General features: G+C 41.5%; 1 protein-coding gene across 1 annotated transcript; it reads right to left on the bottom strand.

Annotated features, from left to right (window-relative positions):
• Window positions 1-10,237: 10,237 nt before the first annotated feature.
• LOC112265904 (CMP-N-acetylneuraminate-beta-galactosamide-alpha-2,3-sialyltransferase 1-like) lies at window positions 10,238-24,911 on the bottom strand. The gene is made up of 6 exons (XM_024443434.2): window positions 24,615-24,911; window positions 20,496-20,689; window positions 19,777-19,959; window positions 19,614-19,659; window positions 18,722-18,841; window positions 10,238-10,396 (listed from the first exon to the last, which is right to left on the bottom strand). Exons 1-6 carry the CDS (start codon window positions 24,909-24,911, stop codon window positions 10,238-10,240), a joined length of 999 nt encoding a protein of 332 aa, XP_024299202.1.
• Between the last annotated feature and the right edge of the window lie 1,091 nt (window positions 24,912-26,002).

Here is a 26,002-nt window from a genome sequence, read left to right on the forward strand (position 1 = left end):
AGCCAATTGTAAACTGGGGATTATTGGGTGACCATGATGGTTTGAGGGCCAGATTGGGAATTTAGCCAGGACACTGGGGTTAACACCCCTACGATAAGTGCCATGGGATCTTTAATGACCTCAGAGAGTCAGGACACCTGTTTAACATCCCATCCGAAAGACGGCACCCTACACAGGGCAGTGTCCCCAATCAATGCCCTGGGGCATTGGGATATTTTTTAGACCAGAGGAAAGAGTGCCTCCTACTGGCCCTCCAACACCACTTCCAGGAGCATCTGGTCTCCCATCCAGGAACTGACCAGGACCAACCCTGCTTAGCTTCAGAAGCAAGCCAGCAGTGGATATAGGTTTTTTTGGGGATACCCATCCGATTGTGTGATTTTCTTTTTCAAAGGAAAACATGCAGCAAATTAGGCGATGGTGGTGCCTAGTTCTCCTGCAGAACGTTCCCATTCCGTAAGTCTTGAACATTATAAAAACCTTTAATTTGCATCCTTTAAATCACTTCTTTCACTGTAGCCAGACTGACCTGAATATATTTTCTAATTGAATGTATGTCATTCACTCACTAAGGTCTGAAGAAGAGAGACAAAACACACTACGGGTAGAAGGTGTCACATGATGAGTGGTAAACCCCCCCCAAGAAGTCACAGCATGTCACATCAGCATCCAGCTCTGCAGGATCAGGTACTCTATAGGCTACTAGCTAAAGTAAGGTGCATTCTTGTACACACATTCCTAGAGCTTCCCTTACATTACTTAATGACCACACTCTGTTTTCTTTCTAGACGATACTGAAAACAAAATGCACGGTGAACTCAGAGCTGTGAACTGGGTATGTAGTCTACTGTGTGTAATGCGGAAGGCTTGATGATTGGCAATATATAAAAGTGACTTGTTGAGTAGTTTAGTAATAGTGGCTTTTGTTTGTGTAAGTGGGGTGTAAATTTGACTTGATCACCCAATGAGGCACTACTCTTAATATTTATTATTATTTTTCTTCGAGGAAGCAGATGTTCTTCTAAGGGACACCCTAGAGGCAGCAAGGTGGTGCGAACGCCAAAACATTTAAAGGCACCGTTTCCCTCCCTAGTGTAATTGGGATGGACGGGGACGACCGCATTACAACCCTTAAAGAATTACAGTTGCATGATGGCCTGGACGAAGAGGAAAATATTCTCCTCAAGGAACCATTCATGTTCTTGTTCCAGTTACAGGGAGATTGTGAGATGTTCTATGTGGAGGCAGTTGACAAGGAAATGACTGTCTTTGCCTCTTTTGAGGAGCAGGAGTGAAGCCATTTTTGAGGAGTGGCCAAACCTTGTTTTTGTCTGCTGTGTAAATTGTTCCAATTGTTAATTGTGTTAGATCTCTTTACTGGAGCTGGTATAAGTCAATGTACAAAGCACATTCAGCTTGTCAGTATGTCTATATGGTATAGTCTGTCTCCATTCTCATGAGGAAAGTAAATAGCTTTATAAATCAGGATAAGTAGTAACTGTATATACAGCGGCTTGCAAAAGTATTCACCCCCCTTGGCATTTTTCCTATTTCTTACAACCTGGAATTAAAAAATATATTATTTTTTTGGGGGGTTGTATCATTTGATTTACACAACATGCCTACCACTTTGAAGATGCAAAATATATATTTTTGTGAAACAAACAAGTAATAACAAAAAAACAGAACTTGAGCGTGCAAAACTATTCACCCGCTCAGAGTCAATACTTTGTAGAGCCACCTTTAGCAGCAATTACAGCTACAAGTCTCTTGGGGTATGTCTCTATAAGCTTGGCACATCTAGCCACTGGGATTTTTGCCCATTCTTCAAGGCAAAACTGCTCCACCTCCATCAAGTTGGATGGGTTCCGAAGGTGTACAGCAATCTTTAAGTCATACCACAGATTCTCAAATGGATTGAGGTCTGGGCTTTGACTATGCCATTCCAAGACATTTAAATGTTTCCCTTTAAACCACTTGAGTGTTGCTTTAGCAGTATGCTTAGGGTCATTGTCCTGCTGGAAGGTGAACCACCATCCAAGTCTCAAATCTCTGGAAGACTGAAACAGGTTTTCCTCAAGAATGTCCCTGTACTTAGTGCAATCCATCATTCCTTCAATTCTGACCAGTTTCCCAGTCCCTGCGGATGACAAACATCCCCACAACATGATGCTGCCACCACCATGCTTCATTGTGGGGATGATGTTCTCGGGGTGATGAGAGGTGTTGGGTGTGTGCCAGACAGCGTTTTTCTTGATGGCCAAAAAGCTCAATTTTAGTGTCATTTTACCAGAGTACCTCCTTCTTTCATATGTTTGGGGAGTCTCCCACCTGCCTTTTGGTGAACACCAAACGCATTTGCTTATTTTTTTCTCTAAGCAATGCCTTTTTTTCTGGCCACTCTTCTGTAAAGCCCAGCTCTGTCGAATGTACAGCTTAAAGTGGTCCTATGGACAGATACTCCAATCTCCACTGTGGAGCTTTGCAGCTCCTTCAGGATTACCTCTGGTCTCTTTGTTGCCTCTCTGATTGCCTTCCTTGCCTGGTCTGTGAGTTTTGGTGAGTGGCCCTCTCTTGGCAGGTTTGTTGTGGTGCCATATTCTTTCAATTTTTTAATAATGGATTTATTGGTGCTCAGTGGGATGTTCAAAGTTACGGATATTTTATAACCCAACCCTGATCTGTACTTCTCCACAACTTTGTCCCTGACCTGTTTTGAGAGCTCCTTGGTCTTCATTGCTTGGTGGTGCCCCTTGCTTAGTGATGTTGCAGACTCTGGGGCCTTTCAGAACAGGTGTCAAGGGGGATGAATGCCAAGGGGGATGAATACCTTTGCAAGACACTGTATATGCTCAATGAAATAATTGATCAACACCATTTGAAATGTACATGATATACATGACAAGTCTGTTGTTCACTGCAACAATATCAGTAGCTTGTCTCAAATAAAGTATGAAGCATGAAGCAAAAAGTGTTACTGCTGGTACCATTTTATATCATATTTCTTATGATCTTCAAAAAGGAAATATGTTTGTATTCAACGTGTGCCTTTTTTATTTATTTTATTTCATTTCACCTTTATTTAACCAGGTAGGCTAGTTGAGAAAAAGTTCTCATTTACAACTGCGACCTGGCCAAGATAAAGCATAGCAGTGTGAACAGATAACAACACAGAGTTACACATGGAGTAAACAATAAACAAGTCAATAACACAGTAAGAAAAAAAAAGAAAGAAGAGTCTATATACATTGTGTGCAAAAGGCATGAGGAGGTAGGCGAATAATTACAATTTAGCAGATTAACACTGGAGTGATAAATGATCAGATGGTCGTGTGCAGGTAGAGATACTGGTGTGCAAAGAGCAGAATATAAATTAATAAAAACAGTATGTGGATGAGGTAGGTAAATTGGGTGGGCTATTTACCGATAGACTATGTACAGCTGCAGCGATCGGTTAGCTGCTCAGATAGCAGATGTTTAAAGTTGGTGAGGGAGATAAAAGTCTCCAACTTCAACGATTTTTGCAATTCGTTCCAGTCACAGGCAGCAGAGAACTGGAAGGAAAGGCGGCCAAATGAGGTGTTGGCTTTAGGGATGATCAGTGAGATACACCTGCTGGAGCGCGTGATACAGGTGGGTGTTGCCATCGTGACCAGTGAACTGAGATAAGGCAGAGCTTTACCTAGCATGAACTTGTAGATGACCTGGAACCAGTGGGTCTGGCGACGAATATGTAGCGAGAGGCCAGCCGAATAGAGCATACAGGTCGCAGTGGTGGGTGGTATAAGGTGCTTTAGTAACAAAACGGATGGCACTGTGATAAATTGCATCCAGTTTGCTGAGTAGAGTATTGGAAGCTATTTTGTAGATGACATCGCCGAAGTCGAGGATTGGTAGGATAGTCAGTTTTACTAGGGTAAGTTTGGCGGCGTGAGTGAAGGAGGCTTTGTTGCGAAATAGAAAGCCGACTCTAGATTTGATTTTAGATTGGAGATGTTTGATATGAGTCTGGAAGGAGAGTTTACAGTCTAGCCAGACACCTAGGTACTTATAGATGTCCATATATTGCTAGTCGGGTGTGCGGGTGCAGGCAGCGAACGGTTGAAAAGCATGCATTTGGTTTTACTAGCGTTTAAGAGCAGTTGGAGGCCACGGAAGGAGTGTTGTATGGCATTGAAGCTCGTTTGGAGGTTAGATAGCACAGTGTCCAAGGAAGGGCCAGAAGTATACAGAATGGTGTCGTCTGTGTAGAGGTGGATCAGGGCATCGCCCGCAGCAAGAGCAACATCATTGATATATACAGAGAAAAGAGTCGGCCTGAGAATTGAACCCTGTGGCACCCCCATAGAGACTGCCAGAGGACCGGACAACATGCCCTCCGATTTGATACACTGAACTCTGTCTGCAAAGTAGTTGGTGAACAAGGCAAGGAAGTCATTAGAAAAACCGAGGCTACTGAGTCTGCCGATAAGAATATGGTGATTGACAGAGTCAAAAGCCTTGGCCAGGTCGATGAAGACAGCTGCACAGCACTGTCTTTTATCGATGGCGGTTATGATATCGTTTACTACCTTGAGCGTGGCTGAGGTGCACCCGTGACCGGCTCGGAAACCAGATTATACAGTGGAGAAGGTACGGTGGGATTTGAGATGGTCAGTGATCTGTTTGTTGACTTGGCTTTCGAAGACCTTAGATAGGCAGGGCAAGATGGATATAGGTCTGTAACAGTTTGGGTCCAGTGTGTCTCCAACCTTTTGAAGAGGGGGATGACCGCGGCAGCTTTCCAATCCTTGGGGATCTCAGACGATATGAAAGAGAGGTTGAACAGGCTGGTAATAGGGGTTGCGACAATGTTGGCCGAGGTTGGAGTAGCCAGGAGGAAGGCATGGCCAGCCGTTGAGAAATGCTTGTTGAAGTTTTCGATTATCATGGATTTAGCCTCAGTGCAGTGGGCAGCTGGGAGGAGGTGCTCTTGTTCTCCATGGACTTTACAGTGTCCCAGAACTTTTTGGAGTTAGAGCTACAGGATGCAAATTTCTGCTTGAAAAAGCTGGCCTTTGCTTTCCTGACTGACTGCGTGTATTGGTTCCTGACTTCCCTGTACAGTTGCATATCGCGGGGACTATTCGATGCTATTGCAGTCCGCCACAGGATGATTTTGTGCTGGTCGAGGGCAGTCAGGTCTGGAGTAAACCAAGGGCTATATCTGTTCTTAGTTCTGCATTTTTTGAGCGGAGCATGCTTATCTAAGATGGTGAGGAAGTTACTTTTAAAGAATGACCAGGCCTTGCACAAACGTGTGTGTTTGTATTCAACGTGTGCCTTGCACAAATGTGTGTGTTTGTATTCAGTGTGTGACTGTCAAACCTCAGATGGAAGAAAAAAAAACGGTGGGCATGGTCAAACGTGGGCTGAGTAAAACGTTTGACTCCGCCCACATTGAGCCGGGCAGAACTGCAGTCAAGGGTACTTGGAGAATAAGGGAGTTGTACTCCAGTCTAGTAGGTGGCGGTAATGCAACATTTATTGGATGCCAACCGCCGTTAAACCTCATCGAAGAAGAAGACGAAGAAGTAGGCGGAGTTCTGTTTCCATGACAATGACGTCAATATCAGTGTCGGGTAACCAAAGGTCAAAATAAATATAAGTGAGTGAAACGGAAGCAAACTGGAGAAAGGAGTTTTAAACTGTTGCAGAAACAAAAGTAACATTTAGGGAAGTGGTTTGTTGTGAAGGATACCGCCTTTTAATTGTCTGGGAATAGGCGGAGAAGCTGGTGGTAAGGAGTTGTCAAGTCAGTTGAAACCCGTTAGCTAGCTAATGTTAGCTAGCCAGCAAAGTTAGCTAGCTAATCCTCAAAGGCTGACTTTACAGCCACTGTGATATACACAGCTAACTACTCCGTTGGCTAGTGTTTTTACATACAGTTGAATGAAGACTCAACTGTATGTAAGCAAGAGAGAATAGCTAATTGACACCTCATTCACTGAATAGCTTAGCTAGCTAACATTTGCCATTTTAGCTAGCTAACGTAGGCTAGAAAAGTAGATAACTGGCACAAAGTAGACCACTTGCTGTTCAAGAACCTTGTCAAACAACAACAAAAGAAAAGTATGTTCTTGCTCATTTTGAGCTTGTTAGCCACCTTTAGGTAACAACGGGCATCGGCAGGCATAGAACGCATGTGTACCTGTGCCGTCTTACTTGTTTATGGAAGGACACCTAATTCTTGGCTATTGTAGCTGTGTCAGCTGTATGTTGATGTCTATTAGCTAGTTAGTGCAAATTAGTATCAATGATAGCGTTCCTTTATCTCAAAGATGTATGCACTTTTCTGTTTCTATAATTATGAGGATTGTCTCGTGATGTTAGCAGTGTAAACACTCCAAGTTCAAACCCTCCAATGTCAAACAATGCTTGTAATTTGGAATATCTTTATTACATTTGTTTCATGTCCTCAATTATGCCATTGTATTAATTCAATGTACTGTATATTGATGTTTATGTGCTCTTAGTCATGTGTATATCAACATAAAATGTAAAAAGGGAGAACTAGTGATTGGCTTGGGAGATGAAGGGAGGATGTTCCTCAAGTGATTCAGAATGGACCCTGGTCAAAAGTAGTACACTATATAGGGAATAGGGTGCCATTTGGCTATCACCTGAGCAACATCCTCCCTCCAGCCATCCTCCTTGGCCTCATGTCAGTGTTTTCCAGCATTGTTTCTCACCTGTCCAGAATGTGTTAGATTTGGTTGGGAGAACAAGGGGTCAGGAGTTGATTCTTGGTGGTGCACAATGTCACTGCTCTCCTGACCCAGGCCCATTGTTGGGTCAACCAGTGGCCTGGGCCTCTTGGCTGGGAATCATTTCTACCCCATCTGCTCTGGGGTAGTGGTGTGCATTCCAAAAGGGCACCATATTCTCTATATAGTGAACTACTTTTGACCAAAGTAATGCACTATATAGGGAATAAGGTGCCGTTTCAGATTCAACCCTGGGAGCTGGGAAGGAATGGCTTTGGAGACCCCTCTGACCCTAAACATCTCCACAATGCCTCTCCCCAAACACACCCATTTCTGAACAAAGCGTTTTGATAAATGTGATCGAGCTCTGTCATGTGTGGATAGCTATGCTTGTCCCCAATTGTAGGCTATACTTTATAATATATTGCGTTGTGAGCCGTGTAACTGTTCATTGGGATTTTTTAAAACATTTGAGTAATTTAGCAGACGCTCTTGTCCAGAGCAACTTAAAGTATTGAGTGCATACTTTTTTTAAATTTGTACTTTTTTGAAGATGCAAGTGAACTGCATTTTTTTGTTGATTGTGCAAGCTGTCAAATAAGATGCATGAATGTTATCCAGTGGTGTAAAAATACTTTAAAGTATTACTTTAGTAGTATTATGGGGTATCTGATTCAGTACTTTACTATTTATATTTTTGACTACTTTTACTTCACTACATTCCTAAAGAAAATTATGTACTTTTTACTCCATACATTTTCCCTGACACTCAAAAGTACTCGTTACATTTTGAATGCTTAGCAGGACAGGAAAATTGTCTATTTCACAACCGTATCAAGAAAACATCCTGGTCATCCCTACTGCCTCTGATCTGGCAGACTCACTGAGCACATGCTCCATTTGTAAATTACGTCTAAGTGTTGGAGCGTGCCCCTGGCTATCCTAAAGTATACAAGAAAGGTTGCTGTCTGGTTTGCTTAAGTATGAATCATTTCAAATTTCTTATATTAAGTATTAAAAGTAAATGTAATTGTTAAAATATACTTAAGTATATTTAAAACCAAATACTTTTAGACTTATACTGAAGTAGGATTTTACTGGGTGACTTACTTGTCATTATCTATTAAGTTATCTTTACATTTACTAAAGTATGACAATTGGGTACTTTTTCCACCACTGATGTTATCCCACCTGGTTTGTGCCAAACGAGGGCTGTTTGGGGCTGTAAACATCCCCGACTGGAATCTGTTCTCTATCATCAGAGCTTTCAGTCAGGTGTTTGCTGCTGCTGGCTGCCTCCATCTCCTACTGGGAAGCAGATCAGTGCCATGTGTTGCTTGACCTGCTAAAGACACTTACTACCACAGTCTGCATCCGTACCAATGCCGAAGTTCAGTGTCCTTCAATCCTGGTCAAGGGGACCCACAAGATGTGGACGCTTTTGTGCCACTCCAGCACGACTAATAAACCGGATGTGGGATGGCTAATGGACAAGCCCACAGTGCTCAGCTCTGTGGGCTGAATCAGAAGCTGGCAGTGATACCTGTGGGTCTCCATTGAATAACATTTCTTTCCTGATTTCAATGGAATGCTTCAATTAATTTTATGATGACTGTTCTACATAAACTCTTAATCTGTGTATCTCAGTTGTAATATCCACTCCTTAGCTCTAACATACTCTGGAGGACACCATACAGACAGTCTATACAGTGCTAAGACTACAGTTAATGTAAACATCCTACACTCAGCTGTGAGTTGGCAGCAGAGGCTGGGAGAAGGCTGTTTACTTTAACTGGCTTGGATAGACGACCAACCAAGCAGGAAGACAGACAGCAGGTCCATGCTAGGGATGGAGGATTGTCGTCTACCTGGTGCAGCCCGGTATGGCCAGCACCGACCTGCCTCAACTCTATAACAGGGTGATATCTCAGGAAACAAGGATAGAAAAAGACCAGGATTTTAATTAAGTTTAATCCATAGACTGGTCCTTTGGAGGAAAGATTGTTGATATATATTTTACATTTGTATTTTAAAGCATAATTGAGAAATAATTAATTGAAGTTGAAATGTTTGACATTTTGGCCTTACACAGGCCTTTAAAACGCCTTAATTTTAAACCTGTTGGTGCTACAAAAATCGGTACCACTTGCTCTGTAGTGAGTTGTATTTTATTTTTTGTCTCATTAATTTATGAACTTTTTAATTTTGGGCAAATTTTCTATTGTTGAACATAATACACTCTACAACATGGCTCTCTAACCCGGTTCCTGGAGAGCTACTGTCCTGTAGGTTTTTACTCCAACCCTAATCTAGTGCACCTGATTCTAATACTTAGGTGGTTAATTAACTGAAATCAGGTTAGTCACAACTGGGGTTGGAGTGAAACCTACAGGTGGGTAGTGCTACATGAACTGGGTTGGAGAGCCCTGCTCTGCAGGCATATCAAAGTTCCAGAGTAGGATGTCTGCTACCTTTTTTAAATGATTTTTTTAGAGTTGTGATCCAATTTGTAAGCATTACCTACAGAGTGAGTGATTAAAAGAACATTTAAAAATCATGGCCGCCATCTGTTGGTGGATGTGCAATGATACAAGTAAAGGAGAGCTGTGATAGGTTACATTGCCTACTATGCCAATTTCTCTGTATAAAATTGTCCGTAACTTTAAAACTAGCAGGGATCCAACCCGAGACGTTAATATGTCTGTAGAGTATATTATGTTCAACAATGTATGAAGTTTGTATTTCTTGGTATGTGACTTGTCCTGTTGTTGCTGTATGACATTATTTGTTATGATTAACTGACAACCTGGCCATAAGCTCCTTGCCACTTCTCATTCACTCAGTCGTGTTTTATGAGGATGATAAAACATTTCAATGTATAAATGAATATGTAAGTGATCATTTTGAATAAAGTCATCTTTCATAGCAATGAGGTGTCACGTCTAACAATGTAACACGTTATACCAGTGTTTAGCCTCTAGATGTCAGTGTTGTACTTATGGTCATACATCGATGTGATAAATCCATACTGACCAAAGGGCATGAAAGCCTAACTGATGCAGGTGGTGTATATTATTTTAATCAGTCAATGGAAAAGTATAAACAAAATCCTCCCAAGTAAGTAATAGTAACATTTACAGTGACAGTCCTTTCATTCAGGTAAGTAAGTAACCAAATGAGTTTCAGAAAGTATAAAACTAGTTGTCCATGGTATCAAAAACAACCACCCTCACTCATGTACAACTCTAAATATCTTTTGATTTAATGGCTAATAACTGCTGATTAATTCAAGTTAAAACGGAAACAATCGGTTCAAGTTCATGCAAAACCAAAATTGGTAGTGTAGATAAAAGGTTAAACTGTTAAAATAAGATGTAAATGCTGTGCAATGTAGACAATAAGCTAACACCTATTTGATGATGACTTTGTTCAAAAGATTATTGCAGCATACAGCTGTGAATTAAATCATCTTGATGAATCATCAAAATCACTTAATATATCTGTAGTTTGAATTTTTCCGAGAGCTTCATGACAACGTTGTACTCATAGTTTCCATCATGTATTCCAGTTTTGAGCCATTTATTGGTTAGTGCTTCCCAGTAGTGGTGCCAGTGGCCATCTTTGTCTTTACCAAATCCATACACATTCACCTGCATTGGAATTAAATGTTTAGAGTTAGTTTAATAATAAGGTTTATGAAAGGTTGTACTTATGGCAATGTGATATTTTGTTTATGCAACCTATAGGTAGGGTTGAGCAATTCATTAGTTTGTTTTAGCACCAAATGCATGTATCACAAGAATCAAGTGGTATTTTTAAATATAATTTATGTTCGCTTGTTCTCATGTATTTTTGGTCTCTTCTGCTGAGACTGTGCACTTTAACATTTACACAAACACACAGCTCCTCGCCCTCCTACCATTCACAACAAAGATCAAATGTCACTTCTTCCTCTCTGACAAGTGGGTTTTAACAGGCAATTTGCATTTTTTGTTTGGTCCAACAAAATGGGTCATATGGGCACCGAGACATTATTTTACTGTAATAGAGGAGAACTTAACCTTTCTAATGATGCTCTTTTTATGTATCAACTCCTCAAATTGCGCAAAGAGCAGACAATACTAAAATGAAAGTAGCCTGTCAATGAACATTCATTCTGTCATGCACGGGTACTGTTAGCAGCATTTTAGCCACAGACTGTTATACTTGCTGTCTAGTCTGTGTTTTATAAATGTGCAATGAGCATTGAAACTAAGTAATTGGCCACTCGTTCTCATTCTGAGAAATAAGGTAGGCCACTTGATTTCAACATCTGAACAAAGTGGACAGACTAGCATGCTGTTCAAACAGTTGGAGACGGAAATAAGTGTGTGTTCATAACAATTCAACTGTTCTACACTAAACAAAAATGTAAATGCAACAATTTCAAAGATGTTACTGAGTTACAGTTCATATAAGGAAATCAGTCACTTGAAATAAATTAATTAGGCTCTAATCTATGGGTTTCACATGAATGGGAATACAGAAAAAAAGGTATGTACGTGGATCAGAAAACCAGTCAGTATCTGGTGTGACCACCATTTGCCTTATGCTCGACACATCTCCTTCACATTGAGTTGAGCATGCTGTTGATTATGGCCTGTGCAATGTTGTCAGTCCAGGGCTGTCCCAGAAAAATAAATAATAATTCCACCTACAGTTTTCTGTTCTTTCGACCAATCAATTGGTCAAAATGTTTTAACTTCTACTTTTCCCCATATAGACACACCCTATGTGTTTTAATAAAATCAACTATATGTAGGCTACTGAGATTGTCTGATGCTTTAAGCACAGTTATCACACTCTTCTCTGGTCTGGACCTCTGGCAGTCTCTGTGGGGGTACCACATGGTTCAATTCTCAGGCCGGCCCTTTTCTCTATATATCAATGATGTCGCTCTTGCTGATTCCTTGATCCGCCTCTATGCAGACGACACCATTCTGTATACTTCTGGCCCTTCTTTGGACACTGTGTTAACAAACCTCCAAACGAGCTTCAATGCCATACAACACTCTTTCCGTGGGCTCCAACTGCTCTTAAACGCTAGTAAAACTAAATGCATGCTTCACCCGATCGATGCCCGCACCCGCCCGCCGAACCAGCATCACTACTCTGGACGGTTCTGACTCAGAATATGTGGACAACTACAAATACCTAGGTGTCTGGTTAGACTGGAAACTCCCCTTCCAGACTCATATTAAGAATCTCCAATCCAAAATTAAATCTAGAATTGGCTTCCTATTTCGCAAACAAAGCCTCCTTCACTCATGCTGCCAAACATACCCTTGTAAAACTGACTATCCTACCGATCCTTGACTTCGGGGATGTCATTTACAAAATAGCCTCCAATACTCTACTCAGCAAACTGGATGCAGTCTATCGCAGTTCCATCCGTTTTGTCACCAAAGCTCCATATACCAACCACCACTGTGATCTGTATGCTCTCGTCGGCTGGCCCTCGCTACATATTCGCCGCCAGACCCACTGGCTCCAGGTCATCTAAGTCTTTGCTAGGTAAAGCCCCACCTTATCTCACCATAACAACACCCACCCGTAGCACGCGCTCCAGCAGGTATATCGCACTTGTCATTCCCAAAGCCAACACCTCCTTTGGCCAACTTTCCTTCCAGTTCTCTGCTGCCAATGACTGGAACGAATTGCAAAAACTGCTGAAGTTGGAGACTTATATCTCCCTCTCAAACCTTAAGCATCAGCTGTTTGAGCAGCTCACCGATCGCTGCAGCTGTACACAGCCCATCCGTTTATAGATGGGCACTCAACGTCAACAAAACTAAGGAGATGATTGTGGACTTCAGGAAACAGCAGAGGGAACACCCCCCTATCCACATCGATGGAACAGTAGTGGAGAGGGTAGCAAGTTTTAAGTTCCTCGGCATACACATCACAGACAAACTGAATTGGTCCACCCACACGGACAGCATCGTGAAGAAGGCACAGCAGCACCTCTTCAACCTCAGGAGGCTGAAGAAATTCGGCTTGTCACCAAAAGCACTCACAAACTTCTACAGATGCACAATCGAGAGCATCCTGGCAGGCTGTATCACCGCCTGGTACGGCAACTGCTCCGCCCACAACCGTAAGGCTCTCCAGAGGGTGGTGAGGTCTGCACAACGCATCACCGGGGGCAAACTACCTGCCCTCCAGGACACCTACACCACCCGATGTTACAGGAAGGCCATAAAGATCATCAAGGACAACAACCACCCGAGCCACTGCCTGTTCACGCCGCTATCATCCAGAAGGCGAGGTCAGTACAGGTGCATCAAAGCTGGGACCGAGAGACTGAAAAACAGCTTCTATCTCAAGGCCATCAGACTGTTAAACAGCCACCACTAACATTGAGTGGCTGCTGCCAACACACTGACAATGACACTGACTCAACTCCAGCCACTTTAATAATGGGAATTGATGGGAAATTATGTCAAATATATCACTAGCCACTTTAAACAATGCTACCTAATATAATGTTTACATACCCTACATTATTCATCTCATATGTATATGTATATACTGTACTCTATATCATCTACTGCATCTTTATGTAATACATGTATCACTAGCCACTTTAACTATGCCACTTTGTTTACATACTCATCTCATATGTATATACTGTACTCGATACCATCTACTGTATCTTGCCTATGCCACTCTGTACCATCACTCATTCATATATCTTTATGTACATATTCTTTATCCCCTTACACTTGTGTGTATAAGACAGTAGTTTTGGAATTGTTAGTTAGATTACTTGTTGGTTATTACTGCATTGTCGGAACTAGAAGCACAAGCATTTCGCTACACTCGCATTAACATCTGCTAACCATGTGTATGTGACAAATAAAATTTGATTTGATTTTGATTTGATTTAGCCCATCCAACTTCCTACCTCATCCCCATATTGTTTTTATTTACTTTTTGCAACACCAGTATTTCTACTTGCACATCATCATCTGCACATCTATCACTCCAGTGTTAATTTACTAAACTGTAATTACTTTGCTACTATGGCCCATTTATTGCCTTACCTCCTTACTCCATTTGCACACACTATATATAGACTTTTTCCCCCATTATGTTATTGACTGTACTTTTGTTTATCCCATGTGTAACTCTGTTGTTTTTTGTCACACTGCTTTGCTTTATCTTGGCCAGGTCGCAGTTGTAAATGAGAACTTGTTTTCAACTGGCCTACCTGGTTAAATAAAGGTGAAATACAAAAAAAAGATCAATTTAAAAAATGGCTGTGTGAAGTTGCTGGTTATTGATGGGAACTGGAACACGTTGTCCTATATGTCGATCCAGAGCATCCAAAAATGCTCATCGGGTGACATTTTTGGTTAGTATGCAGGCCATGGAAGAACTGGGACATTTTCAGATTCCAGTAATTCTGTACAGATCCTTGCGACATTGGGGCGTGCATTATCATGCTGAAACATGAGGTGATGGTGACGGATGAATGGCACAACAATGGGCCTCAGGATCTCGTCACGGCATCTCTGAGCATTCACAATGCAATTGTGTTCATTGTCCGTAGCTTATACCATAACCAAACCACTACTATGAGGCACTCTGTTCACAACATTGATATCTCAAACCGCTCGCCCTCACACGATGCCATACACACTGTCTGCCATCTTCCTGGTAGAGTTGAAACCGGGATTCCTCCATGAAGAGCACACTTCTTCAGCATGCCAGTGGCCATCGAAGGTGAGTATTTGCCCACTGAAGTTGTAAACGGCGCAGAACTGTAGTCAGGTCAAGACCCCGGTGAGGACGACGAGCACGCAGATGAGCTTCCCTGAGACAGTTTCTGACATTTTGTGCAGAAATTCTTCAGTTGTGCAGATCCACAGTTTTATCGGCTGTTCGGGTGGCTGGTCTTAAACGATCCTGCAGGTGAGTAAGCCTGATGTGGAGGTCATGGGCTGGTGTGGTTACACGTGGTCTGTGGTTGTGAGCCCGGTTGGACTTAAACATCACATTTTCTAAAACAATGTTGGAGGCGGCTTACGGTAGAGAAATTAACTTCAAATTCTCTGGCAACAGCCCTGGTGGACATTCCTGCAGTCAGAATGCCAATTGCATGCTCCCTCAAAACTTGAGACATCTCTGGCATTGTGTTGTGTGCAATAACTGCACATTTTGGTGGCCTTTTATTGTCCCCAGCACAAGGTGAATCTGTGTAATGATCATGCTGTTTAATCAGCTTCTTGATATGCCACACCTGTCAGGTGGATGGATTATCTTGGCAAATGAGAAATGGTCACTAACAGGGATGTAAACACATTTGTGTGCACAATTTGAGAGAAATAAGCTTTTTGTGCATATTAACAATTTCTGCGATCTTTTCTTTCAGCTCATCATACCAACATTTTGCATTTATTTTTTTGTTCAGTATACCTTGTTAGCTAGGAAATAGATCCACGTTGGCTAGACATTAAAGTGCAACTGACAGCGTTTGAGCAACATGAAATATTATTTAAATCTGCTAATATACACCCCCAGGAGGAATATGATGGCTTTTTGTTTGACATTTTCTGACAAGCGACCACTTCGATATGCCATTTTTACATTTCATACATTCCTAGAATGTTTGGGAATGAGGTAGAGTAAGGCATTTGTGAAAATTCTTTAGCAATTAGAGTGGGAAAGCGGCCATGCGTTTGGACAATTAATACACACTTCAGCAAATAAAACCTGTAATAAAAACATATCTTGTACAACACTGGAATCTTACACAGACCAATACCCTATAGCCAATCAGAGCTACAGTAGGCCTATATGCAAATAAGCCATGTGCCACATGGGCCTGCCATTATTTACTTTGAACTGGAATGTGTTTACATGCAGTAGCAACAGCAGGACTTTAGCGCAATAGAAAGCATTCACCAAAAGCCACAAAATACACCTGAATGGATTTGTGCAAATATGTAAATACCACGGGATGCGTCTTACATTTGGGAAATGTACAGTCCTATTGATCAAGCAACCATGAAAAAGGTAGGCTCTCTCTCTTAGTTGCCTATGCACATCATCAAGATCAACAACTGTTAGCCAGAGCGAGATGAGCTCAAATCTAACGTGGAAACGGTAGACAAACTGAAACCTTTTCAGCTTGTAGTTTGCGGTCAAAATTGCGTTGATAAACAATGGAGAATAGACGCCTGCTCGCCCAATGCATGCGTGTCCCAACCCACGTTTTGATAACTGAATGGAAATGTGCCTGCCTGCCCATTCGATCAATGCCAAATACATTTGGTTAACTGTAACAGTCGTTCAAGTTCAGTATAGCAAGCGAAGTGATTTACATTTCCAAATAACACCCACATCTCTAGCTGTAGCCGCAGAAAAACGACATGGGGGAAAAAGTCGGCCTTTCACCAACTCTTCCAATGACAACATCTTCCCAGCAGCTAACTAACGTTATACTCAGTGTTTTTAGCTTGTTAAATAAATAGATAAACTAGCATACATTATCTGACACGTTATGACTGACTTGTGATCATTGCCCTATCTAGTTTGATTCTATTGACATTCCAAGCCTTAGCGACATTCGTCCGTTTTTGTCCAAAATATTGAGTCATTGAAACTGAAACAGTGCATCCCGAATGGAAGCAGCAAACAATGTACCTGGCCAGCTGTAATTTACAACCATATATATTTGTTGGACTAGTAAAACATTTATTGGTGAATTATATTAGTCATGCATTGAACTGCCAACAATGCCTTACTCTGCACATGGGATTTTTAGTTAAGTATGACCTATTTTTAAACCTCTTACAAAGTTGTTTTTCTAGTATAAACTGGGAATTGTATATTTGACTGTTTGTTTCATATCTGCAAAGTAGTTAACACTGTCAGTTCCACTTTAAATATGTAGCTGGCTACAACTAGCACGTGGGCTTGTGGTTGGGAGATTGTTTATGAGACCTGTGTTCATTTTCTATAATGCCTGCTACAAGAAGTGTGTCATTATTAGTGAATGTGCAGTATGCATGGATCTGGTTACATTTGAAACAAAAAGGTCATTTTGATAGACAGTCTTGAAAGCAAAATAGGAAAAAAAAACAGGTAAAACTATTTTCATGAAATAATTAAATGATTAGTGGGTCTCATGTTATGGAAGGCTTATATTTAGCCTTATTGCTGTTTGTTTGAAATGCAGTGTATTTTAGCTTTAATTGTACAAAATAGCTTATTAAGGGAAGAACAAAAAAAAATGCACACTCTTGGCATTCTCTTAACCACCTTAATGAGGTAGTCACCTTGAATGCTTTTCCAACAGTCTTGAAGGAGTTCCCACATATGCTGAGCACTTGTTGACTGCTTTTCCTTCACTCTGCAGTCCAACTCACCCCAAACCATCTCAATTGGGTTGAGGTCAGGGGATTGTGGAGGCCAGGTCATCTGATGCAGCACTCCATCATGCTCCTTCTTGGTTAAATAGCCCTTACACAGCCTGGAGGTGTGTTGGGTCATTGTCCTGTTGAAAAACAAATGATAGTCCCACCAAGCCAAAACCAGATGGGATGGCGTATCGCTGCAGAATGCTGTGGTAGCCATGCTGGTTATGTGTGCCTTGAATTCTAAAAAAAAATCACTGACAATGTCACCAGCAAAGCACCCCCACATCATTACACCTCCTCCATGCTTCATGGTGGGAACCACACATGCGGAGATAATCCGTTCACCTACTCTGCGTCTCATAAAGACATTGGGGTTGGAACCAAAAATCTCAAATTTGGACTCATCATTCCAAAGGACAGATTTCCACCGGTCTAATGTCCATTGCTCATGTTTCTTGGCCCAAGCAAGTCTCTTCTTCTTATTATTGGTGTCCTTTAGTAGTGGTTTCTTTGCAGCAATTCGATCATGAAGGCCTGATTCATGTCAATCTCCTCTGAACAGTTGATGTTGAGATGTGTCTGTTACTTGAACTCTGTGAAGCATTTATTTGGGATGCAATCTGAGGCTGGCAACTCTAATGAACTTATCCTCTGCAACAGAGGTAACTCTGGGTCTTCCTTTCCTGTGGCGGTCGTCATGAGAGCCAGTTTAATCATAGCTCTTGATGGTGTTTGCGACTGCACTTGAAGAAACTTTCAAAGTTCTTGACATTTTCCAGATTGACTTACCTTCATATCTTAAAGTAATGATGGACTGTCATTTCTCTTTGCTTATTTGAGCTGTTCTTGACATAATATGGACTTAGCCCTATTTTGTAAAAGACCATCTTCTGAATATCAATCCTACCTTGTCACAACACAACTGATTGGCTCAAATGCATTAAGAGGGAAAGAACTTCCACAAATGCACTTTTAACAAGGCTAACCTGTTAATTAAAATGTGTTCTGGGTGACTAACTCATGAAGCTGGTTGACAGAATTCCAAGTGTGTGTAAAGCTGTTATCCATGCAAAGGGGGGCTACTTTGAAGAATCTGAAATATAAAATATATTTTTATTTGTTTTGCACTTTTAGTACATGATTCCATATGTGCTATTTCATACTTGTGATGTCTTCACTATTATTCTACAATGTATAAAATAGTAAAAATAACAAAAAAAACTTGAATGAGAAGGTGTGTCCAAACTTTTGACTGGTACTGTGTGTGTGTGTGTGTGTGTGTGTGTGTGTGTGTGTGTGTGTGTGTGTGTGTGTGTGTGTGTGTGTGTGTGTGTGTGTGTGTGTGTGTGTGTGTGAATCACCCATACATTTGAAATTGTTAGGCCATATCACCCAGCCCTACTTAAAGCCATTAGATGTCAGTGTTGTTCCTCTATACTCCCATTGTGTGTAGTATACAGTGTGTATTGTGTGTCATTTCTTTATTATCCAGTGTGTCTTGCTGAGAAAGTACACTCATATCCACATTCTTAGCAGTGCATGTATTTGGATATGTATAAGAAGTCTTACCTCGTCACAAATGTGTATGGCTAATATTAAAGCCATGAATCCAGTAGAGGGGTATTTGCCTTGATAGTCAAGCCAGACTTGATGAACATATTTCATAAATGCAGGATTAAGAACCAAGACCTGTGTGGAATATAACATACATAACATGTATATATCAATGTGATTCAATTAGAAAAAGAGGAATGATGACTTGTGATACATCAAATTTGAGAACTTACGCTGTCAGATTTGATATTGTCGGGAGAATAGATGGCATGATGCACTGTTCGTACATTCTGATGCAGTCTCAAACTATGAGCAAAGGTCATGACTCTTAATGACACATTTGCCTTCAGGCAAATACCAATCCAAATAATTTCTGACCTCACTGCCTCTTTTGTTAGGAAACCACCCATACCAAGAACCATATTTAATTTATTTAAATGTATGTATATATGTAGAGTTATTTATCATAGTAGATGGCTCTGCCCATACCTAACACAGATCCTCAATTACAAGCATTACAAGTGTATCATAGTGTCCAAAATATAAAAATATAATTCATTAGATATCATTGACTCTGTAGATGTTTTGTAGTAAAGTAAGTAGGCTGACACTGGAATGGCTATAGGAGCAGGAGCCTATATCCTGTTTCTGTAAGGTGAGGCAGCTTGATGTACAAGTATCACCCCTTGACATGATGCTAGTCTATCGCAGGGCCTTATCCTCAATCTATCTCCTTAAAGCTGAGTGTCAAGCAGAGACGCACTGGGTCCCATTTTTTTTGTCTTCGGTATGACTCTGCCAGGGATTGAACTTCCAACCTTCCAATCTCAGGGCGGACACTAACCACAAGGCCACTAGATGATGATAATAATAATAGTAAATACATCATGATCAACAAGGTACTCACCAAGTCTTTGTTGGCCTTTATCTTTGGTCTAAGAGGTAAATATGAGCTGTTGAATAAAGTAAGACTGATTTCATCCAGAGGTGCTACGTAATCTTATTAAAATGCATGGTGTAACAAACTGCTAGACTAATCCAAATTGAATCTATAATAAGTGGTTACTCACTAAGTGATGTTAGATCCATTGGTGATGGCGCCGGGTAGCCACTGAAGGTCCAGAGTCTTGAAAGGGATCAGCAGGAACCTGGTGGTGTTGTCCAGATCTATAGCACTCTCTGGGTACATGACTTGATGTGTGGTCCGGCTTCCTACATCCTCCTCATAGCTAAAGGTAGGAGCCATGTTCATTCTGGATAACGCAGTAAAAAAAATAAGCAGTGACCCATATCATGACAACAATATTTCAAAGCACTTGAATTCAAAACACATAGTGACAGCATTGGTAGCGCCTTTGAGGGCTATCTCTATTTTAAAGTAGTTGATTTCTTCTTATTCTACTTCTAATGGTATATTGGCAGTCAGTAAACAAACTGAAATGGTGCTTACCTGGAGTGTGCGGTCTGAACAGGCATAAAGCCAAGGTTGGTGGTTTATTGCCACCCCCAGCTAAAGAATGTTTGCTCCTTTTTCCTGGAGTGTGCACTTGTTCACTACTTCTCACAAATCCAAAAGCATTGGATTGGTGGAGGCATGGGCTAGTGGGAATTTCCACCATATTTCCTATCTAGTCATTTCCTTTCAAATCATTAAAGGGAAGTGAACAAGTACACATTTGGAGGTAGGAGGGATAGCTAACCCCTCCTGCTGAGTCCTCAATGGCACTGCCCATGCTGAAACAGGCTTTGTGGAAGGTCTATCAACACCCCACCCTTTGTTGGCCTATACCTTATGATGACATCATTGGAGTCTATGAGGGCTCCGTAGTGGGAGCCCTTGAGGTTCCCAGAGTTCCCCACCACAGCACAGGTCCTACAGCGCTCAGGGCCTGCGTCCATGTAGAGGTTGTCATCAGGGATGACCTGGAACAAGTGCTCCACCACCTCTCTGAAGGTGGCTGTGCTACGGTCATCCTGCAATTTCTGGTGATAAGGTAAGATAGTACTTTATTTGATTCCACCAGCCAATAGCCTACATAAAACACAACAGACACCAAAAACTGCACAATGCAAATCACACACCATAGCATCAGAGAAAACCCTCACACTGAAGTGATATCTGATTGTATTTCATGGTTTCATGTTTACATTTTCAACTGCCCAGGGACTGCAAATGGAAATGAGCTGTTGGCTAAATCTGGTGCAATGGATCAGGATAATGAGACTGTTTTTGTTCAACATTGTCTCTGTCCAAATTAACGTAATACGTCAATAAAATACACAAGTATTGAATCCAGCCACCTGCTCTTTACACTGAAGTTATTGTTGATGACAATAGCAAACAGTTGTCCGTGACAGTGCTTTTAAACTGCAGCCTAAAACATCCAATAAGAGTTCATTCTGAAAAAAACTCCCACATATGAACACCTCAATATGGAAATACAAATAAAAACATGCGACTACATTAAGCTATTGGAGGTTCTTAACTTGAGAAAACAATAGGCATGTTTTGACATTTGAATGTATTGTAGTGATCCACACTATATGAGCTACGTTACAACTGGGTTAAACCAATTGTTGCGATGAGTATATATGTGTGTTTGTCTTTCACATCAGCGACCTGGGTTCGCTTCCCTGCCCCGCCATTCACGACAGTATAGTGGTAGTTTGGCGCATTCATTGACCAACAGGAATGTTAATAGGCTAATCTACAAAGGACACTACTGTTTTTGACCAGTTGTTCTTTAGAAATGGGGTAGGATACTGTAATGAAGTTTTGAATAATAAATTACCCACCACAGGTCGCTTTTCCAATTTGTTTTATTTTATGACATGGGATAGTATATATTGTTGCTTTGTAGGTCTGTGTATCTAGGTTAGTGTGTCTTGGGGTTAAACAACCCCCTCCAGTAATTTTCACAGAAACCACTCTGTCACCCCCAAAAATGTACACTTTCCCTGGATGCCACTAGTCTTGCTATATATACACACACACACACACACAAACACACACGTGTGTGTATGTATATGTACACTACCGGTCAAAAGTTTTTAGAACACCTACTCATTCAAGGGTTTTAATTTATTTTTGCTTTTTTCTAAATTGTAGAATAATAGTGAAGATGTCAAAACTATGAAATAACACATATGGAATCATGCAGTAACCAAAAAAGTGTGAAACAAATCAAAATATGTTTTTATATTTGAGATTCTTCAAATAGATTCCCTCGATCTTGACTAGTCTCCCAGTCCCTGCCACTGAAAACCATCCCCACAGCATGATGCTGCCAACACCATGCTTCACCGTAGGGATGGTGCCAGGTTTCCTCCAGATGTGACGACTGGCATTCAGGCAACAGAGTTTAATCTTGGTTTTATCAGACCAGAGAATCTTGTTTCTCATGGTTTGAGAGTCCTTTAGGTGCTATTTGGCAAACTCAAAGCAGGCTGTCATGTGCCTTTTACTGATGAGTGGCTTCCGTCTGGCTACTCTACCATAAAGGCTTGATTGGTTGTGTGCTACAGAGATGGTTGTCCTTCTGGAAGGTTCTCCCATCTCCACAGAGGAGCTCTAGAGCTCCGTCTTAGTGACCATCTGGTTTTTGGTCACCTCCCTGACCAAGGCCCTTCTCCCCCGATTACTCAATTTTGCCAGGCGGCCAGCTCTGGGAAGAGTCTTGGTGGTTCTGAACTTCTTCCATTTAAGAATGATGGAGGCCACTGTGTTCTTGGGGACCTTCAATGCTGAAGAAATGTTGTGGTTCCCTTCCCCAGATCTGTGCATTAACACAATCCTGTCTCTGAGCTCTACAAACAATTCCTTCGACCTCATGGCTTGGTTTTGCTTCTGACATGCACTGTCAACTGTGGTACCTTATATAGACAGGTGTGTGCCTTTCCAAATCATGTTCAATCAATTGCATTTTCCACAGGTGGACTCCAATCAAGTTGTAGAAACATCTCAAGGATGATTAATGGAAACAGGATGCACCTGTTTTCGCTTTGTCATTATGAGGTATTGTGTGTACATTGATGACGAATATGATTTAATTTAATCCATTTTAGATTAAGGCTGTAATGTAACAAAATGTGTAAAAAGTCAAGTGGTCTGAATATTTTTCCCTGAATGCACTGTATGTGTGGACACCCCTTCAAATTAGTGGATTTGGCTATTTCGCCACACCCGTTGCTGACAGGTGTATAAAGTCAAGTACACAGCCATGCAATATCCATAGACAAACAGTGGCAGTAGAATGGCTTACTGAAGATTTCAGTGATTTTCAACGTGGCCCTGTTGTAGGGTCAGTTCCTCAAATTTGTCAAATCAGTTCATCAAATTTCTGCCCTGCTAGAACTACCTCGGTCAACTGTAAGTGCTGTTATTTTGAAGTGGAAATGTCTAGGCGCAACAACAGCTCAGCCGCAAAGTGGTAGGCCAAGCTCACAGAATGGGACTTCTTCTGTCCTTGGTTGCAACACTCACTGCAAACTTTCTTTGGAAGAAACGTCAGCGCAAGAACTGTTCGTCGGGAGCTTCATGAATTGCGTTTCCTTGGTCGAGCAGCTGAACACGAGCCTAAGATCCCTATGCACAATGCCAAGCGTTCGCTGGATTAGTGTAAAGCTCGCCATCATTGGACTCTGGAGTAGTGGAAATGCGTTCTCTGGAGTGAGGAATCATGGATCACCATCTGGCAGTCCGACTGACGAATCTGGGTTTGGCGGATGCCAGAATGCTACCTGTGCGACTTCATAGTGCCAACTGTAAAGTTTGATGGCAGAGGAATAATGGTCTGGGGCTGTTTTTCATGGTTCAGACCTCTTACTTCCAGTGAAGGGAAATCTTATCACTACAGCATACAATGACATTCTAGACAATTCTGTGCTTCCAAGTTTGTGGCAACAGTTTGGGTAAGGCCCTTTCCTGTTTCAGCATGACAATGCCCACATGCACAAAGTGAGGTCCGTACAGAAATGGTTTGTCAAGATCGGTGTGGAAGAACTTGACTGCCTGCACATAGCCCTGACCTCAACCCCATCGAACACCTTTGGGATGAATTGGAACGCTGACTGCGAGCCAGGCCTAATTGCCTAACACCGGTTCCTGACCTCACTAATGCTGTTGTGGCTGAATGAAAGCAAGTTCCCGCACAATCTTCCAAACCGGAAATTGTATGCTACATTAGTTCTAGCACTAACTGAGGAAAGATTGCTGTAACACAGAAACCACAATATGAATTAGCTAATAGCAATTACTATTTATAATTCGTCACATCACAGGCGAGCTCACCATTGATCGAAATAATTGAAAGTAATCCGACGATGTGTAGTTTATGCATGCCGCCATGTTTGTTTTTTCACATCAACCAAAGATAATAAGAGGAGACTAGATGAGTTTGTTCTGTTTGCAGTATGCATGTTGAAGGGGGTATGTCATCTACTATCATTCACTTCCCTTCATTCGCTTCTGGAAGTTTACTCAAAAGATGAGTGAATCATTCCTTCACCTCATTATAACATCTTTGGTCTATCAGAATGCATGGAGCCATAGCATTATAGCATTAGCTCATTATAATCGGTACAACCTTTAGTACAAGTATTTTACTTGAAACAGCCTATAGATAATTAGCAGGCAGTGCGTGTTAACAGTCCTGTCACGTAACAGTCACATTTTGGAAGAGTGAGTGCATTCTGACATCACATGCATAAAACAACTCACGCTGTGCTGACCATTAGAGACATTTGGAACTCACAGGGGAAAAGGTTAAGGGGTTGTTTCCCCCCAAGGTACCCTTCTATGGACGTGCGGTGACAATGCTTTTATTTGTCCAATTCTGTTTATTCTGCCATTTTGGTAAGGTATCATTTTAAAGAACAGTTGATCTAACAAAATATATATAATAATTACCCGCCACCATGCTCTGGTATCTTCATTAAGTTTCTTGTTCTCTCTGGTCAGAAATGGTTTGAAAGACCTGATGAAGCGCTTCTGAAACCAGAGGTCATCATCCGGCTGAGTCATACATTTGATACATGCACAATGACTTTGAAAGATTTTCCCGCCCAGCAGCCGAAGGGCAATTTTTGCCAAATCAACAAGTGACTTGGAGAATAGCTGCCCAGTGTGTCCAGTATGTAACACAAAGATAGTGAGGCAGAGTAGAACAGTGATAAGACAGCCTTTTCTATGCCTGAAGATAATCATTTTGGGGGTAGCAGGGGTATCTGTTGGGTGTCACAGAATTCTCAACACCTGTGAAGAGATCAATAATAGACTAATAATAGCGTGCCATGTAGAATAGGTCTTAATAAAACAGCTATAAATCTATAGGCATTATAGCATTAGCTCATTATAATCAGTACAACCTTTAGTACAAGTACATTTTTCCTGACGCCTTACATTGTAATTACACAATGCTGCACAATAGCCTAATGAAGGCTTTGTTCTGGTTTAGTCAACAAAGGTGATTTCATGACCATCGAATACTCACTGGTCTGCCGTTGAAATATATAGCCCTATGCCTATAGGCTTAATACAATTTATTTAAAGATAACATTTTAATCCAGGAAAATGCCTACTTGAGTTCTGATATCTTTTGCCAAATCCAAGGAGGGGCAAACGTGGGGGAAAATTCACCATCATTTGTCTGCAATAAATCAGTAGGCTTTTTGATTATTCTTACCTTAAACTTGCTCCTTGTTTTATCTTCCACAAAATCAGATTCACTTTGAGAGGTATCTTCTCTCATGCTGCTTCCTACAAATTCAAATGATGGGTGTGCGCAGGGTGCAGTGATTTTATCCGTGGGCTGGAGGTGTAGGCTGCACTTAATTCAGGATTTATAGCATGCCGGGTGATTACAGTTTAGTTGTTTGGCAGGTGAGTACAGTTTAGTTGTTTTGGGACCATTCCACTTAGTCCTAAACCAAGTGCAACTCAACCCACCCGTTGCACCAGTCTGGCGAGGTAGTCTGTATCACGTGTCACACCTTGATCACACCGACGGCATCATCACACAAAATGGTAAGCAGCATCATCTGGACATGTGTGCAACAAAAGTTCAACATTCACCTTCTGCTGCCATTTATGTCAAGCCGTCTACACATACAGTTTGAAGCATACGTTGGATAAATCCAATGCATGCACCACCCAGAATGCACTGCAACTGCCTCTGCAACGCAATGCTGCAAGGCAAACGCTGCGTACGATTGGAAATGAATGTAATTTTGGTGTACCAAAATACAACAATGCTGTCGGTGTGATCGAGGCGTCACCCTACTTGTAGAGAAACGCCA

This window comes from Oncorhynchus tshawytscha, linkage group LG13 (assembly GCF_018296145.1).
Source record: "Oncorhynchus tshawytscha isolate Ot180627B linkage group LG13, Otsh_v2.0, whole genome shotgun sequence".
In the NCBI taxonomy this organism is placed as follows: Eukaryota; Metazoa; Chordata; class Actinopteri; order Salmoniformes; family Salmonidae; genus Oncorhynchus; species Oncorhynchus tshawytscha.

Coding starts and splice junctions, on each gene's coding strand:
- LOC112265904 (XM_024443434.2), bottom strand. CDS start 24,911: ATGATTATCTTCAGGCATAGAAAAGGCTGTCTTATCACTGTTCTACTC. Junction 20,690..24,614: donor ATACCAGAGCATGGTGGCGG/GTAATTATTATA, acceptor CCTTATCACCAG/AAATTGCAGGATGACCGTAG. Junction 18,842..19,613: donor TAAAGGCCAACAAAGACTTG/GTGAGTACCTTG, acceptor TATTCCACACAG/GTCTTGGTTCTTAATCCTGC.